Source organism: Cyclopterus lumpus, chromosome 6, assembly GCF_009769545.1.
Source record: "Cyclopterus lumpus isolate fCycLum1 chromosome 6, fCycLum1.pri, whole genome shotgun sequence".
In the NCBI taxonomy this organism is placed as follows: domain Eukaryota; kingdom Metazoa; phylum Chordata; class Actinopteri; order Perciformes; family Cyclopteridae; genus Cyclopterus; species Cyclopterus lumpus.
The window spans coordinates 356,321-374,452 of record NC_046971.1 but is presented as its reverse complement, the minus strand read 5'-3'; the positions used below and the strand labels follow the sequence as shown (position 1 = coordinate 374,452).

Below are 18,132 nucleotides of genomic sequence, written 5' to 3'. Positions count from 1 at the left end.
TATATATATATATATATATATATATTGGATTTACTGAATCAATTATTATAATTAATAACAATATGTAATGTTAATATGTAATATATTTACTGAATCAATTATTAATATTGTTAACCTTATGTAATAGTTTTACTGAGTATTATTATAATTAATAACAATATGTAATAGATTTACTGATTACATTATTATTAACAATATGTAATAATGGTAACAATATTTAATGCTAATAACCATATGTAATAATAATAACCATGTCATAACATATAACACAGCCTTCAGCAGTGTAATCCCAGTGAATGATGAATCCTGCTCCTTTAACCAGCCCTCAGAGAAGCAGCAGGGCAGGACCCAGACCAGGAAAGCTAAACCAGAGACCAGTGTTGACGAGTCCTTCGAGGACCTGCTGTCCAAGTACAAGCAGATCCAGCTGGAGCTGGAATGCATCCGCAAGGAGGAGACCATGGCTCTGGAGCCCGACGACACTGGCAGTATTACACCTGGACCTGGACCGGGACCGGGACCGGCTCCTCTGGGTCCAGCAGCAGAGGACTCTGAGCTGGAGAAGGTGGAGGAGAAGAAGGTGTTTCAGGCCTTCAACATCAAACCTCTTCGTCAGAAGCTTCCTCCTCCCGCCGGTCTGGAGGAGCTGGAGAGGGGAGGCGCTGCTGAGCAGGAGGGTGAGCACACAGGAAGTTCTTTACTGTTACGTTGGATAAACATTATTTATACATCAATAGATGGACGTATTCAGAAACATTTTAAATGATAATATCTACTTAAAAGAGAAAGTCAAGTGCGACTGTGGGTCAGTGGTTAGCAGGTCCGTCTTTCAATCAGGGGGTTGGTGGTTCAATCCCCGCCATAGTCAATGTGTCCTTGAGCAAGACCCTTAACGATGAATTTTTCCCTGTAGCTGTTCTACAGTGTATGAATATAATTTGATTGTAAGTCGCTTTGGATAAAAGCCTCAGCTAAATGTAATGTAAAAGTGATCATTATGAGAAATGTCAATAAAAGAACCACTTGAGACGCTTATTTTGAAAGTCTCACTTCCTGTGTCTCCCCAGGAGGTGAAGAAGAGGAAGAAACAACACGAGTTGGAGGAGAAACGGAACCGAAAGCCCAAGAAGAGTCGGAAGAGAAGAAGAAGTGTCTGTGCTGCTCCGAGGAAACCAACAAAGAAGAGAATCGGACCTGTTTGTGTCTCAGAGAATCCTCGGTCTCCAGTGAGGACTCTGTGGTCTCCCCTGACAAGGTGAGGGGGGGTAGTCCATCCCAGTATACATTACCAGTTCACCAGAATGCCTCGGTCTCCAGTGAGGACTCTGTGGTCTCCCCTGACAAGGTGAGGGGGGGTAGTCCATCCCAGTATACATTACCAGTTCACCAGAATGCCTCGGTCTCCAGTGAGGACTCTGTGGTCTCCCCTGACAAGGTGAGGGGGGGTAGTCCATCCCAGTATACATTACCAGTTCACCAGAATGCCTCGGTCTCCAGTGAGGACTCTGTGGTCTCCCCTGACAAGGTGAGGGGGGGTAGTCCATCCCAGTATACATTACCAGTTCACCAGAATGCCTCGGTCTCCAGTGAGGACTCTGTGGTCTCCCCTGACAAGGTGAGGGGGGGTAGTCCATCCCAGTATACATTACCAGTATGCCTCTGTTCCCCAGCAGCCACTGGTGAAGGTGGAGGAGGAGGAGCTATCGGAGCTGCAGCTCCGCCTCCTGGCTCTGCAGTCGGCCAGTAAGAAGTGGCAGCAGAAGGAGCAGCAGGTGATGAAGACGAGCAAAGAGCGAATCACTAAAGCCGTCCAGGAAAAGAGCTCCGCCCCCCCCAGCAGGCAGAGGGTCACCACCAGGTCCGCCTCCGCTGCCGCCGCCGCCACCGCCGCAGAGAGGTTCCGACCCAGGTCCAAACCTCTGGACAGGGACAGAGACAGAACCAAGACCGGTCCGAGACCACCGGACCGAGACAGGGAGAGGCCCAAAGCCAGTCCTAAACCGGGTCCCAAGGCTCCAGGGAAGCTCCACGTGGCCAAGAAGATCACGAGTCCAGGTGAGTCCGCACCATGTTAGTACAGCCCCTTGTTACAATATTTATTATTATTATTATTATTATTATACACAAATATTACAAACGTTTATGAAAATTAATATTTTAAAAATATTTATAAACTGTTTTTATGAAAATATTTATTCTGAAAATATTCATAAACATTTGTATGAAAATATTTATAAATATTATTATAAACATTTGTTCTCATTCAAGATTATTAATATTATTAACAAAATATGTGATTATCCTTATCAAACATTATTATACCTTTTCTTATAGTATTGTAAAAGTTTTTAATGAAAATATTTACTATATAAATGAATTGGTTCTGAAGTCTGCAGATGTCTTCTGAGTATGAGACAGTGGAACGTTATGTGATGATGATGATGATGAAGGTGATGATGATGATGGCGACCTTCAGGCTCGGTGGCGAAGCAGGCCTTCAGGAAGCAGCAGCTGAGGACCTGGAAGCTGCAGCAGCAGAGGGAACAGGAAGTGACCCGCAGACAGGAAGAAGAAGACCGACGCAAACGAGAAGACGAGATCCGACGCATCCGAGACCTGTCCAATCAGGACGAGCAGTACAACCGCTTCATGAAGCTGGTGGGGGGGCGGATGAGCACGCGCAGCAGAGTAAGAGGCTGGGCACTGCACTTCCTGTTGGAACACCACAGAAGAAGAGTGACAGGACGTTGTTGTTTCTGCTCTTCAGTCCAGAGACGGAGAACACAGGAAGTCTGCAGGTAAACCGGGACCGGACGCCTCCGGGAACCTGTACCAGTACGACAACTATGACGAGGTTGCCATGGACACGGACAGTGAGACGGGGTCACCAGGTGAGACCAGGACAGGTGCTTCCCCAGTCCTCTTATCTGAGACTTCCTGACTTCCTGTTTACATAAAGTCCTGACTTCCTGTTTACATGACGTTCTCATGCTCTGGTTTCAGTGCCGTCACCGAAACACAACCATCTGAGTGCAGAAGATCCATCAGGTTTCCCTCAGCTGTCTCCTTATGTCGCCGACTGTCTTCAGTTTGGACTGGTACGCTCTTCATCTCCTCCCTCCTCTTCATCCCTCCTTTTCATCCGTCCTCTTCATCTGTCCTCTTCATCTCCTCCCTCCTCTTCATCTGTCCTTTTCATCTGTCCTCTTCATCTCCTCCCTCCTCTTCATCCGTCCTCTTCATCTCCTCCGTCCTCTTCATCCGTCCTCTTCATCTCCTCCGTCCTCTTCATCCGTCCTCTTCATCTCCTCCGTCCTCTTCATCCGTCCTCTTCATCTCCTCCCTCCTTTTCATCCGTCCTCTTCATCTCCTCCGTCCTCTTCATCCGTCCTCTTCATCTCCTCCGTCCTCTTCATCCGTCCTCTTCATCTCCTCCGTCCTCTTCATCCGTCCTCTTCATCTCCTCCGTCCTCTTCATCCGTCCTCTTCATCTCCTCCGTCCTCTTCATCCGTCCTCTTCATCTCCTCCCTCCTTTTCATCCGTCCTCTTCATCTCCTCCGTCCTCTTCATCCGTCCTCTTCATCTCCTCCGTCCTCTTCATCCGTCCTCTTCATCTCCTCCCTCCTCTTCATCCGTCCTCTTCATCAGTCCTCTTCATCTGTCCCCTTCATATCCTCCGTCCTCTTCATCAGTCCTCTTCATATGTCCTCTTCATCTCCTCCCTCCTCTTCATCCGTCCTCTTCATCTCCTCCCTCCTCTTCATCCGTCCTCTTCATCTCCTCCCTCCTCTTCATCCGTCCTCTTCATCTCCTCCCTCCTCTTCATCCGTCCTCTTCATCTCCTCCCTCCTCTTCATCCCTCCTTTTCATCCGTCCTCTTCATCCGTCCTCTTCATCTCCTCCGTCCTCTTCATCCGTCCTCTTCATCTCCTCCCTCCTCTTCATCCCTCCTCTTCATCTCCTCCCTCCTCTTCATCCGTCCTCTTCATCTGTCCCCTTCATCTCCTCCGTCCTCTTCATCCGTCCTCTTCATCTCCTCCGTCCTCTTCATCAGTCCTCTTCATCAGTCCTCTTCATCTCCTCCGTCCTCTTCATCAGTCCTCTTCATCTGTCGCCTTCATCTCCTCCGTCCTCTTCATCCGTCCTCTTCATCTCCTCTGTCCTCCTCCTCATCCCTCCTCTTCACCTCCTCCGTCCTCTTCTTCACCTCCTCTTCATCTCCTCCGTCCTCCTCTTCATCTCCTCTGTCCTCCTCTTCACCTCCTCCGTCCTCCTCTTCACCTCCTCCGTCCTCCTCTTCACTTCCTCCATCCTCCTCTTCACCTCCTCCGTCCTCCTCTTCACCTCCTCCATCCTCTTCTTCACCTCCTCCGTCCTCCCCTTCACTTCCTCCATCCTCCTCTTCACCTCCTCCGTCCTCCTCTTCACCTCCTCCGTCCTCCTCTTCACTTCCTCCATCCTCCTCTTCACCTCCTCCGTCCTCCTCTTCACCTCCTCCATCCTCTTCTTCACCTCCTCCGTCCTCCCCTTCACCTCCTCCATCCTCTTCTTCACCTCCTCCGTCCTCCTCTTCACCTCCTCCGTCCTCCCCTTCACCTCCTCCATCCTCTTCTTCACCACCTCCGTCCTCCTCTTCACCTCCTCCATCCTCTTCTTCACCTCCTCCGTCCTCCTCTTCACTTCCTCCGTCCTCCTCTTCACTTCCTCCGTCCTCCTCTTCACCTCCTCTGTCCTCCTCTTCACCTCCTCCGTCCTCCTCTTCACCTCCTCCATCCTCCTCTTCACCTCCTCCGTCCTCCTCTTCACTTCCTCCGTCCTCCTCTTCACCTCCTCCGTCCTCCTCTTCATCTCCTCCGTCCTCCTCTTCATCTCCTCTGTCCTCCTCTTCATCTCCTCCGTCCTCTTCATCTCCTCCGTCCTCTTCATCTCCTCCGTCCTCCTCTTCATCTCCTCTGTCCTCCTCTTCATCTCCTCCGTCCCCCTCTTCACCTCCTCCGTCCTCCTCTTCATCTCCTCTGTCCTCCTCTTCATCTCCTCCGTCCTCTTCATCTCCTCCGTCCTCTTCATCTCCTCTGTCCTCCTCTTCATCTCCTCTGTCCTCCTCTTCATCTCCTCCGTCCTCTTCATCTCCTCTGTCCTCCTCTTCATCTCCTCCGTCCTCCTCTTCATCTCCTCCGTCCTCCTCTTCATCTCCTCCGTCCTCCTCTTCATCTCCTCTGTCCTCCTCTTCATCTCCTCCGTCCTCTTCATCTCCTCCGTCCTCCTCTTCATCTCCTCTGTCCTCCTCTTCATCTCCTCCGTCCTCCTCTTCATCTCCTCTGTCCTCCTCTTCATCTCCTCCGTCCTCTTCATCTCCTCTGTCCTCCTCTTCATCTCCTCCGTCCTCCTCTTCATCTCCTCCGTCCTCCTCTTCATCTCCTCTGTCCTCCTCTTCATCTCCTCTGTCCTCTTCATCTCCTCTGTCCTCTTCATCTCCTCCGTCCTCCTCTTCATCTCCTCTGTCCTCTTCATCTCCTCTGTCCTCCTCTGTCCTCCTCTTCATCTCCTCCGTCCTCCTCTTCATCTCCTCCGTCCTCTTCATCTCCTCTGTCCTCTTCATCTCCTCTGTCCTCCTCTTCATCTCCTCCGTCCTCCTCTTCATCTCCTCCGTCCTCCTCTTCATCTCCTCTGTCCTCCTCTTCATCTCCTCTGTCCTCCTCTTCATCTCCTCCGTCCTCCTCTTCATCTCCTCTGTCCTCCTCTTCATCTCCTCCGTCCTCCTCTTCATCTCCTCTGTCCTCCTCTTCATCTCCTCTGTCCTCCTCTTCATCTCCTCCGTCCTCCTCTTCATCTCCTCCGTCCTCTTCATATCCTCTGTCCTCCTCTTCATCCGTCCTCTTCATCTCCTCCGTCCTCCTCTTCATCTCCTCCGTCCTCCTCTTCATCTCCTCTGTCCTCCTCTTCATCTCCTCTGTCCTCCTCTTCATCTCCTCCGTCCTCTTCATATCCTCTGTCCTCCTCTTCATCCGTCCTCTTCATCTCCTCCGTCCTCCTCTTCATCTCCTCCGTCCTCCTCTTCATCTCCTCTGTCCTCCTCTTCATCTCCTCCGTCCCCCTCTTCATCTCCTCCGTCCTCCTCTTCATCTCCTCTGTCCTCCTCTTCATCTCCTCCGTCCTCCTCTTCATCTCCTCCGTCCTCTTCATCTCCTCCGTCCTCCTCTTCATCTCCTCTGTCCTCCTCTTCATCTCCTCCGTCCCCCTCTTCACCTCCTCCGTCCTCCTCTTCATCTCCTCTGTCCTCCTCTTCATCTCCTCCGTCCCCCTCTTCACCTCCTCCGTCCTCTTCTTCATCTCCTCTGTCCTCCTCTTCATCTCCTCCGTCCTCTTCATCTCCTCCGTCCTCTTCATCTCCTCTGTCCTCCTCTTCATCTCCTCTGTCCTCCTCTTCATCTCCTCCGTCCTCCTCTTCATCTCCTCTGTCCTCCTCTTCACCTCCTCCGTCCTCCTCTTCATCTCCTCCGTCCTCCTCTTCATCTCCTCTGTCCTCCTCTTCACTTCCTCCGTCCTCTTCATCTCCTCCGTCCTCCTCTTCATCTCCTCTGTCCTCCTCTTCATCGCCTCCGTCCTCTTCATCTCCTCATCCCTCCTCTTCACCTCCTCCGTCCTCTTCTTCACCTCCTCTTCATCTCCTCCGTCCTCCTCTTCACCTCCTCTGTCCTCCTCTTCACCTCCTCCGTCCTCCTCTTCACCTCCTCCGTCCTCCTCTTCACTTCCTCCATCCTCCTCTTCACCTCCTCCGTCCTCCTCTTCACCTCCTCCGTCCTCTTCTTCACCTCCTCCGTCCTCCCCTTCACTTCCTCCATCCTCCTCTTCACCTCCTCCGTCCTCCTCTTCACCTCCTCCATCCTCTTCTTCACCTCCTCCGTCCTCCTCTTCACTTCCTCCGTCCTCCTCTTCACCTCCTCCGTCCTCCTCTTCACCTCCTCTGTCCTCCTCTTCATCTCCTCCGTCCTCCTCTTCATCTCCTCTGTCCTCCTCTTCACCTCCTCCGTCCTCCTCTTCATCTCCTCCGTCCTCCTCTTCACCTCCTCCGTCCTCTTCTTCACCTCCTCCGTCCTCCCCTTCACTTCCTCCATCCTCCTCTTCACCTCCTCCGTCCTCCTCTTCACCTCCTCCATCCTCTTCTTCACCTCCTCCGTCCTCCTCTTCACTTCCTCCGTCCTCCTCTTCACCTCCTCCGTCCTCCTCTTCACCTCCTCTGTCCTCCTCTTCATCTCCTCCGTCCTCCTCTTCACTTCCTCCATCCTCCTCTTCACCTCCTCCGTCCTCCTCTTCACCTCCTCCGTCCTCTTCTTCACCTCCTCCGTCCTCCCCTTCACTTCCTCCATCCTCCTCTTCACCTCCTCCGTCCTCCTCTTCACCTCCTCCATCCTCTTCTTCACCTCCTCCGTCCTCCTCTTCACTTCCTCCGTCCTCCTCTTCACCTCCTCCGTCCTCCTCTTCACCTCCTCTGTCCTCCTCTTCATCTCCTCCGTCCTCCTCTTCATCTCCTCTGTCCTCCTCTTCACCTCCTCCGTCCTCCTCTTCATCTCCTCCGTCCTCCTCTTCATCTCCTCTGTCCTCCTCTTCACTTCCTCCGTCCTCCTCTTCACCTCCTCCGTCCTCCTCTTCACCTCCTCTGTCCTCCTCTTCATCTCCTCCGTCCTCCTCTTCATCTCCTCTGTCCTCCTCTTCACTTCCTCCGTCCTCCTCTTCACCTCCTCCGTCCTCCTCTTCACCTCCTCTGTCCTCCTCTTCACCTCCTCTGTCCTCCTCTTCATCTCCTCCGTCCTCCTCTTCATCTCCTCTGTCCTCCTCTTCATCTCCTCCGTCCTCTTCATATCCTCTGTCCTCCTCTTCATCCGTCCTCTTCATCTCCTCCGTCCTCCTCTTCATCTCCTCTGTCCTCCTCTTCATCTCCTCCGTCCCCCTCTTCACCTCCTCCGTCCTCCTCTTCATCTCCTCTGTCCTCCTCTTCATCTCCTCCGTCCTCTTCATCTCCTCCGTCCTCTTCATCTCCTCTGTCGTCCTCTTCATCTCCTCTGTCCTCCTCTTCATCTCCTCTGTCCTCCTCTTCATCTCCTCCGTCCTCTTCATCTCCTCCGTCCTCCTCTTTATCTCCTCCGTCCTCCTCTTTATCTCCTCCGTCCTCCTCTTCATCTCCTCCGTCCTCCTCTTCATCTCCTCCGTCCTCTTCATCTCCTCTGTCGTCCTCTTCATCTCCTCTGTCCTCCTCTTCATCTCCTCTGTCCTCCTCTTCATCTCCTCCGTCCTCTTCATCTCCTCCGTCCTCCTCTTCATCTCCTCCGTCCTCTTCATCTCCTCCGTCCTCCTCTTCATCTCCTCCGTCCTCTTCATCTCCTCTGTCCTCCTCTTCATCTCCTCTGTCCTCCTCTTCATCTCCTCCGTCCTCCTCTTCATCTCCTCCGTCCTCTTCATCTCCTCTGTCCTCCTCTTCATCTCCTCCGTCCTCCTCTTCATCTCCTCCGTCCTCTTCATCTCCTCCGTCCTCCTCTTCATCTCCTCCGTCCTCCTCTTTATCTCCTCCGTCCTCCTCTTCATCTCCTCCGTCCTCCTCTTCATCTCCTCCGTCCTCTTCATCTCCTCTGTCGTCCTCTTCATCTCCTCCGTCCTCCTCTTCATCTCCTCCGTCCTCCTCTTCATCTCCTCTGTCCTCCTCTTCATCTCCTCCGTCCTCTTCATCTCCTCTGTCGTCCTCTTCATCTCCTCTGTCCTCCTCTTCATCTCCTCCGTCCTCCTCTTCATCTCCTCCGTCCTCCTCTTCATCTCCTCTGTCCTCTTCATCTCCTCTGTCCTCTTCATCTCCTCCGTCCTCCTCTTCATCTCCTCTGTCCTCTTCATCTCCTCTGTCCTCTTCATCTCCTCTGTCCTCTTCATCTCCTCTGTCCTCCTCTTCATCTCCTCTGTCCTCCTCTTCATCTCCTCCGTCCTCCTCTTCATCTCCTCCGTCCTCCTCTTCATCTCCTCCGTCCTCCTCATCAAACATTACGTTGCGTTTCCTTGACACATGGATATCAATGTTTTGGACATAAACAACATGGCTGTCTTAATAACGTCTTCTCTTTGTCTCTCAGCCGTTTCTCTCCCCGATGCTGTCGGCGGTTCCTCCCCCACCTCCACCTCTCCCCCCCCCACCAGACGAGCTGGAGCCACCCCCCAAGCCTCCCTTTGCTGATGAGGAAGAGGAGGAGGAGATGCTGCTGAGGGAGACCTGTCTGATGTCCATGGCCAACAAGAGAGTGACATCCACAGAGGTGACGTAGCCGAGCCCTTGGGTGTGTCTTGTGTGAGGAACCTTTTAATGGACGTCTTGTGCCGTCTCTCTGCAGGAGACGAGCTCCAGCGGCCCTCCGTCTCCTGGAGGTCCTCCGGTCCTTCAGCAGCCAATCAGAGGGAACCTGAGCACCGTCAGCCTGAATACCGTCACTCAGCCCCGAAGCAAGTTTAGCAGAGGACACCATGCTGCCAGAGCGCCGCTAGTGGTGAGGAGGAGGAGGAGGAGGAGGATGATGATGATGATGACGATGATGATGATGATGATGATGATCTGTCTTGTGTTCTTCCAGCTGCCCAGACACAAGGCAGTGGTGGTTTCTCTCATCGACTCAGACGACAGTGACTCGGATGTGGAAGCCTGCAGCTCCACCCAGACCTTTGGAGGACTGGAGTCCATGATCAGGGAGGCCCGAAGGACAGTAGAGGTGAGACACGATCAGAGAGGACAGGTGAGACACGATCAGAGAGGACAGGTGAGACATGATCAGAGAGGACAGGTGAGACACGATCAGAGAGGACAGGTGAGACACGATCAGAGAGGACAGGTGAGACATGATAGGACAGGTGAGACACGATCAGAGAGGACAGGTGAGACATGATCAGAGAGGACAGGTGAGACACGATCAGAGAGGACAGGTGAGACCAATGAATGACTGGTGTTGGTGAATGACCAATGACTGGTGTTGGTGAATGACCAATGACTGGCGTCGGTGAATGACCAATGACTGGCGTCGGTGAATGACCAATGACCGGTGTCGGTGAATGACCAATGACTGGTGTTGGTGAATGACCAATGACTGGTGTCGGTGAATGACCAATGACTGGCGTCGGTGAATGACCAATGACTGGCGTCGGTGAATGACCAATGACCGGTGTCGGTGAATGACCAATGACTGGCGTCGGTGAATGACCAATGACCGGTGTCGGTGAATGACCAATGACCGGCGTCAGTGAATGACCAATGACTGGTGTCGGTCAATGACCAATGACTGGTGTTGGTGAATGACCAATGACTGGTGTCGGTGAATGACCAATGACTGGTGTTGGTGAATGACCAATGACTGGTGTCGGTGAATGACCAATGACCGGTGTCGGTGAATGACCAATGACTGGTGTCGGTGAATGACCAATGACCGGTGTCGGTGAATGACCAATGACCGGCGTCGGTGAATGACCAATGACCGGCGTCGGTGAATGACCAATGACTGGCGTCGGTGAATGACCAATGACTGGCGTCGGTGAATGACCAATGACTGGTGTTGGTGAATGACCAATGACTGGTGTTGGTGAATGACCAATGACCGGTGTCGGTGAATGACCAATGACTGGTGTTGGTGAATGACCAATGACTGGTGTCGGTGAATGACCAATGACCGGTGTCGGTGAATGACCAATGACCGGTGTTGGTGAATGACCAATGACCGGTGTCGGTGAATGACCAATGACCGGTGTTGGTGAATGACCAATGACCGGTGTCGGTGAATGACCAATGACCGGTGTCGGTGAATGACCAATGACTGGCGTCGGTGAATGACCAATGACCGGTGTTGGTGAATGACCAATGACTGGTGTCAGTGAATGACCAATGACTGGCGTCGGTGAATGACCAATGACTGGTGTTGGTGAATGACCAATGACTGGTGTTGGTGAATGACCAATGACTGGTGTTGGTGAATGACTGGTGTTGGTGAATGACCAATGACTGGTGTTGGTGAATGACTGGTGTTGGTGAATGACCAATGACTGGTGTCGGTGAATGACCAATGACCGGTGTTGGTGAATGACCAATGACCGGCGTCAGTGAATGACCAATGACCGGTGTCGGTGAATGACCAATGACTGGTGTTGGTGAATGACCAATGACTGGTGTTGGTGAATGACCAATGACCGGTGTCAGTGAATGACCAATGACCGGTGTCGGTGAATGACCAATGACTGGTGTCGGTCAATGACCGGTGTCGGTGAATGACCAATGACCGGTGTTGGTGAATGACCAATGACCGGCGTCAGTGAATGACCAATGACCGGTGTCGGTGAATGACCAATGACCGGCGTCAGTGAATGACCAATGACCGGTGTCGGTGAATGACCAATGACTGGTGTCGGTCAATGACCGGTGTCGGTGAATGACCAATGACCGGCGTCAGTGAATGACCAATGACCGGTGTCGGTGAATGACCAATGACTGGCGTCGGTGAATGACCAATGACTGGCGTCGGTGAATGACCAATGACTGGTGTTGGTGAATGACCAATGACTGGTGTTGGTGAATGACCAATGACTGGTGTTGGTGAATGACTGGTGTTGGTGAATGACCAATGACTGGTGTTGGTGAATGACCAATGACTGGTGTTGGTGAATGACCAATGACCGGTGTCGGTGAATGACCAATGACCGGTGTTGGTGAATGACCAATGACCGGCGTCAGTGAATGACCAATGACCGGTGTTGGTGAATGACCAATGACCGGCGTCAGTGAATGACCAATGACCGGTGTCGGTGAATGACCAATGACCGGCGTCAGTGAATGACCAATGACCGGTGTCGGTGAATGACCAATGACTGGCGTCGGTGAATGACCAATGACTGGCGTCGGTGAATGACCAATGACCGGTGTTGGTGAATGACCAATGACCGGTGTCGGTGAATGACCAATGACCGGCGTCGGTGAATGACCAATGACCGGTGTCGGTGAATGACCAATGACTGGCGTCGGTGAATGACCAATGACCGGTGTTGGTGAATGACCAATGACTGGTGTTGGTGAATGACCAATGACTGGCGTCGGTGAATGACCAATGACTGGTGTTGGTGAATGACCAATGACTAATCATTGTGGTGGTTCTCAGGCAGCAAAGCCGAAAGCGGCGTCGGGCTGTGAGAAGGAGAACAACCCGGTCAGGACACCAGAGGCCTTACCTGAAGACAAGAGGGCCGAGTACCGTTTGCTCAAAGAGGAGATCGCCAGGTAAAGACGGTGCCCAGAGACACGCCCACATCTCTGTGGACACGTCCAACCCTCCGTGTCTTTGTCCTCCTGCAGCAGGGAGAAGCAGAAGATAATGAAGGTCCACAGTCCTCGGAGCGCTTTGTCCCCTGCCGTCTCCGACTCGGTGCCGGACCCGTCGGTGAAAGCAGCCGCGGAGCTGAGAGTGACCGAGGCAGAGCAGAGACTCAACAAGCACAGGTGAGACCCTCAGAGCTGGTCCTTAGCGTTCATGGAGTCCACAGGTGGACCTGGTCCATGATGGTCTTTCTCTCTGTGTGTCTCAGAGAGCTGCTGCAGAGGGACGAGGCCGTCCTGAAACATCTGCTCCACCAGGAGCTGAAGAAGAGAGACTCTTTGAAAGCTGCCGAGGCCAAAGTGGTGAAGCTCCGGGAGCAGCTGCAGGCGTCCGAGAAGATCGTCAGCGCCAACAAGACGCTGCTGAAGAAGCTGCAGGAGCAGGTGAGGCGTGAGGGACTAGTTCAGAACCTGAAAGAGACGTCTGTAGTCCTGAATGTATCTAATTTGGTTCGGCTGTAGCTCATGGGGATGAGGGGTCGTCCCGTCACCAGAAGGTACCCGGTTGGATCCCCGCTCTCCCCAGAGTTCATGTTGAAGTGTCCTTGAGCAAGACACTGAACCCCCAGTTGCTCCTTAATAACTAAGGATGGGTCAATGCAGAGACTTTACCCACGGGGGTCAATAAAAGTCTTTCTTCTTTCTTCAACGATCATTAACACAACCCTGAGTCACCTGCTTCCTGTCCCAACAGGTGCATCGTGTTGAGCACCGGGTGTCCATAAAGAAGAGTCTGTCTGGACGCCTGGAGCAAGACCTTGCTCAGGCTCAGCTGGCTGCAAGCAGGGGGTCCAAACGCAGAGCAGATTCCAACCAGACTCTGGTGAGACAACACACGAGGGAGTAGTAGACCTGGAGAGAGTGTCTCATGTCTCTCTGTCCCCATGTCTTGTACCTCTGTCATGTCCTCATGTCTTATACCTCTGTCATGTCCTCATGTCTTATACCTCTGTCATGTCCTCATGTCTTATACCTCTCATGTCCCCATGTCTTATACCTCTGTCATGTCCTCATGTCTTGTACCTCTGTCATGTCCTCATGTCTTGTACCTCTGTCATGTCCTCATGTCTTATACCTCTGTCATGTCCTCATGTCTTATACCTCTGTCATGTCCTCATGTCTTGTACCTCTCATGTCCCCATGTCTTGTACCTCTGTCATGTCCTCATGTCTTGTACCTCTGTCATGTCCTCATGTCTTATACCTCTGTCATGTCCTCATGTCTTGTACCTCTCATGTCTTGTACCTCTCATGTCTTGTACCTCTCATGTCCCCATGTCTTGTACCTCTGTCATGTCCTCATGTCTTGTACCTCTGTCATGTCCCCATGTCTTGTACCTCTGTCATGTCCCCATGTCTTATACCTCTGTCATGTCCCCATGTCTTATACCTCTGTCATGTCCTCATGTCTTATACCTCTGTCATGTCCTCATGTCTTGTACCTCTCATGTCTTATACCTCTGTCATGTCCTCATGTCTTATACCTCTGTCATGTCCTCATGTCTTGTACCTCTGTCATGTCCTCATGTCTTGTACCTCTGTCATGTCCTCATGTCTTGTACCTCTGTCATGTCCTCATGTCTTATACCTCTGTCATGTCCTCATGTCTTGTACCTCTGTCATGTCCTCATGTCTTGTACCTCTGTCATGTCCTCATGTCTTGTACCTCTGTCATGTCCTCATGTCTTATACCTCTGTCATGTCCTCATGTCTTATACCTCTCATGTCTTGTACCTCTCATGTCTTGTACCTCTCATGTCCCCATGTCTTGTACCTCTGTCATGTCCTCATGTCTTGTACCTCTGTCATGTCCCCATGTCTTGTACCTCTGTCATGTCCCCATGTCTTATACCTCTGTCATGTCCCCATGTCTTATACCTCTGTCATGTCCTCATGTCTTGTACCTCTCATGTCTTGTACCTCTCATGTCTTGTACCTCTCATGTCCCCATGTCTTGTACCTCTGTCATGTCCTCATGTCTTGTACCTCTGTCATGTCCCCATGTCTTGTACCTCTGTCATGTCCCCATGTCTTATACCTCTGTCATGTCCCCATGTCTTATACCTCTGTCATGTCCTCATGTCTTATACCTCTGTCATGTCCTCATGTCTTGTACCTCTCATGTCTTATACCTCTGTCATGTCCTCATGTCTTATACCTCTGTCATGTCCTCATGTCTCTCTGTCCCCATGTCTTGTACCTCTGTCATGTCCTCATGTCTTGTACCTCTGTCATGTCCTCATGTCTTATACCTCTGTCATGTCCCCATGTCTTGTACCTCTGTCATGTCCCCATGTCTTATACCTCTGTCATGTCCCCATGTCTTATACCTCTGTCATGTCCTCATGTCTTATACCTCTGTCATGTCCTCATGTCTTGTACCTCTCATGTCTTATACCTCTGTCATGTCCTCATGTCTTATACCTCTGTCATGTCCTCATGTCTCTCTGTCCCCATGTCTTGTACCTCTGTCATGTCCTCATGTCTTGTACCTCTGTCATGTCCTCATGTCTTATACCTCTGTCATGTCCTCATGTCTTGTACCTCTCATGTCTTGTACCTCTCATGTCTTGTACCTCTCATGTCCCCATGTCTTGTACCTCTGTCATGTCCTCATGTCTTGTACCTCTGTCATGTCCTCATGTCTTGTACCTCTGTCATGTCCTCATGTCTTATACCTCTGTCATGTCCTCATGTCTTGTACCTCTGTCATGTCCTCATGTCTTGTACCTCTCATGTCCTCATGTCTTATACCTCTGTCATGTCCTCATGTTTTGTACCTTTCATGTCCTCATGTCTTGTACCTCTCATGTCTTATACCTCTGTCATGTCCTCATGTATTGTACCTCTGTCATGTCCTCATGTCTTGTACCTCTGTCATGTCCTCATGTCTTATACCTCTGTCATGTCCTCATGTCTTGTACCTCTCATGTCCTCATGTCTTATACCTCTGTCATGTCCTCATGTCTTATACCTCTGTCATGTCCTCATGTCTTGTACCTCTCATGTCCTCATGTCTTATACCTCTGTCATGTCCTCATGTCTTGTACCTCTGTCATGTCCTCATGTCTTGTACCTCTGTCATGTCCTCATGTCTCTCTGTCCTCATGTCTTGTACCTCTGTCATGTCCCCATGTCTTGTACCTCTCATGTCCTCATGTCTTATACCTCTGTCATGTCCCCATGTCTTATACCTCTGTCATGTCCTCATGTCTTGTACCTCTGTCATGTCCTCATGTCTTGTACCTCTGTCATGTCCCCATGTCTTGTACCTCTGTCATGTCCTCATGTCTTGTACCTCTCATGTCCTCATGTCTTGTACCTCTCATGTCCTCATGTCTTATACCTCTGTCATGTCCTCATGTCTTATACCTCTGTCATGTCCTCATGTCTTGTACCTCTCATGTCCTCATGTCTTGTACCTCTGTCATGTCCTCATGTCTTGTACCTCTGTCATGTCCCCATGTCTTGTACCTCTGTCATGTCCTCATGTCTTGTACCTCTCATGTCCTCATGTCTTATACCTCTCTGATGTCCTCATGTCTTGTACCTCTGTCATGTCCTCATGTCTTGTACCTCTGTCATGTCCTCATGTCTTATACCTCTCTGATGTCCTCATGTCTTGTACCTCTGTCATGTCCCCATGTCTTGTACCTCTCATGTCCTCATGTCTTGTACCTCTGTCATGTCCTCATGTCTTGTACCTCTCATGTCCTCATGTCTTGTACCTCTCATGTCCTCATGTCTTGTACCTCTCATGTCCTCATGTCTTATACCTCTCTGATGTCCTCATGTCTTGTACCTCTGTCATGTCCTCATGTCTTGTACCTCTGTCATGTCCTCATGTCTTATACCTCTCTGATGTCCTCATGTCTTGTACCTCTGTCATGTCCTCATGTCTTGTACCTCTCATGTCCTCATGTCTTATACCTCTGTCATGTCTTATACCTCTCTCATATGTCTCTCATGTCTTATACCCCTCTGTCCTCATGTCTCTTATGTCCTCATGTCTTATACCTCTCTATCATGTCTTATACCTCTCATATGTCCTCATGTCTTATACCTCTCTATCATGTCTTATACCTCTCATATGTCCTCATGTCTTATACCTCTCTATCATGTCTTATACCTCTCTATCATGTCTTATACCTCTCATATGTCCTCATGTCTTATACCTCTCTATCATGTCTTATACCTCTCATATGTCCTCATGTCTTATACCTCTCTATCATGTCTTATACCTCTCATATGTCCTCATGTCTTATACCTCTCTATCATGTCTTATACCTCTCATATGTCCTCATGTCTTATACCTCTCTATCATGTCTTATACCTCTCTATCATGTCTTATACCTCTCTTATGTCCTCATGTCTTATATCTCTGTCATGTCCATGTCTTTTTTAGTCCTCATGTCTTATACCCCTCTGTCCTTGTCTCTCATGTCCTCTCAGCCCAGTAAGCTGCAGCGAGTTGACGGAGCTCCTCGTGGATCGGAGCGTCACTTTGCCGAGCTAATCGCTCAGAAGCAGCGTCTGCAGCAGCTGGAGTCTGAGTACGCTCTGAAGATCCAGAAGCTGAAGGAGACCCAGGCCATGTGCAACCGAGGAGCCCCAGCAGAGCCCCCCCAACCGGCCTCCGCCCCCCCCGAGCCTCAGAGCCAGCCCCCGCCTCCCCCCACCTCTTTCCCCCTGCCCCAGCCCTCACTACACGACCTCACCCAGGACAAGCTCACCCTGGACAGCGAAGACGTCCCTGAGGCCGACGATCACGAGGTGGAACCTGCGCCCCCTAAAGCGAGCCGCCGGAACTCCCTCCGTCAGTCCAGCAGCTCCTTCACCAAACCCCACCTGGAGCAGCTGAGCTCCACCCCCGCCAAGGACTCCAAACTGGCTAAAGGCTCGGCTGGCTCCAGGCCTCCCGCTGAGATGTTTGCAGGGCTGGACCTGGAGGCCCTGAAGCTTCGATACCAGCAGCAGGCCCGGCTGGGGGAGCTGCTGCAGAAGGAGCTGCAGACGGTGGGGGGACAAGTCCTCGGCCCCCCCACTGGACAGGTGAGCAGCACATCTTCAAACAGTCTTTGTTTCCATGTTCTAGATTCTGAATATGAAACGAGTCGACTGTCTCTCTGCAGGTGGTCTCACTGGAGGCGGACGCAGCCAGCAGCCAATCGGGGAGCTCAGAGCTGAAGCCTGTCCCCTACGGACCCTATCACAGTCCTTTGCTGGTCTTCAGGTCTTACAGGTACATTAGTTCATCTATCTCACTCATCCTCCTGTATGAGACCACGTACCACCTGGTCCCCTCTGGGCATCCCTAGGACACCAATGACCACAATAACAAGACATGTTTTATCTATGTGGTCTCAGTTCTAGATGTGGGACTGATGGACATGTCTCTTGTGGTCTCAGTTCTAGATGTGGGACTGATAAACATGTCTCTTGTGGTCTCAGTTCTAGATATGGGACTGATGGACATGTCTCTTGTGGTCTCAGTTCTAGATATGGGACTGATGGACATGTCTCTTGTGGTCTCAGTTCTAGATGTGGGACTGATAAACATCAGAACTGAGACCACAAGAGACATGTGGTCTCAGTTCTAGATGTGGGACTGATGGACATGTCTCTTGTGGTCTCAGTTCTAGATGTGGGACTGATGGACATGTCTCTTGTGGTCTCAGTTCTAGATGTGGGACTGATGGACATGTCTCTTGTGGTCTCAGTTCGAGATGTGGGACTGATGGACATGTCTCAGG

General features: G+C 51.3%; 1 protein-coding gene across 5 annotated transcripts in view; it reads left to right on the top strand.

Annotated features, from left to right (window-relative positions):
* The window catches only part of LOC117731773 (zinc finger C3H1 domain-containing protein-like), a 40,153-nt gene that overhangs the window by 820 nt on the left and 21,201 nt on the right, over positions 1–18,132 (top strand). For 3 of the 5 annotated variants that reach the window (XM_034534134.1, XM_034534133.1, XM_034534131.1), the window contains exons 2-16: positions 330–677; positions 1,068–1,255; positions 1,671–2,055; positions 2,477–2,688; positions 2,768–2,891; positions 3,004–3,098; positions 9,115–9,294; positions 9,370–9,522; positions 9,607–9,741; positions 12,166–12,284; positions 12,360–12,503; positions 12,590–12,764; positions 13,075–13,203; positions 16,832–17,431; positions 17,512–17,621. In XM_034534134.1, coding sequence (XP_034390025.1) covers positions 330–677; positions 1,068–1,255; positions 1,671–2,055; positions 2,477–2,688; positions 2,768–2,891; positions 3,004–3,098; positions 9,115–9,294; positions 9,370–9,522; positions 9,607–9,741; positions 12,166–12,284; positions 12,360–12,503; positions 12,590–12,764; positions 13,075–13,203; positions 16,832–17,431; positions 17,512–17,621 — 3,097 coding nt within the window. The remainder of the gene's footprint in view (positions 1–329; positions 678–1,067; positions 1,256–1,670; positions 2,056–2,476; positions 2,689–2,767; positions 2,892–3,003; positions 3,099–9,114; positions 9,295–9,369; positions 9,523–9,606; positions 9,742–12,165; positions 12,285–12,359; positions 12,504–12,589; positions 12,765–13,074; positions 13,204–16,831; positions 17,432–17,511; positions 17,622–18,132) is intronic. The other 2 variants (XM_034534135.1, XM_034534132.1) reach the window with 1 other exon arrangement.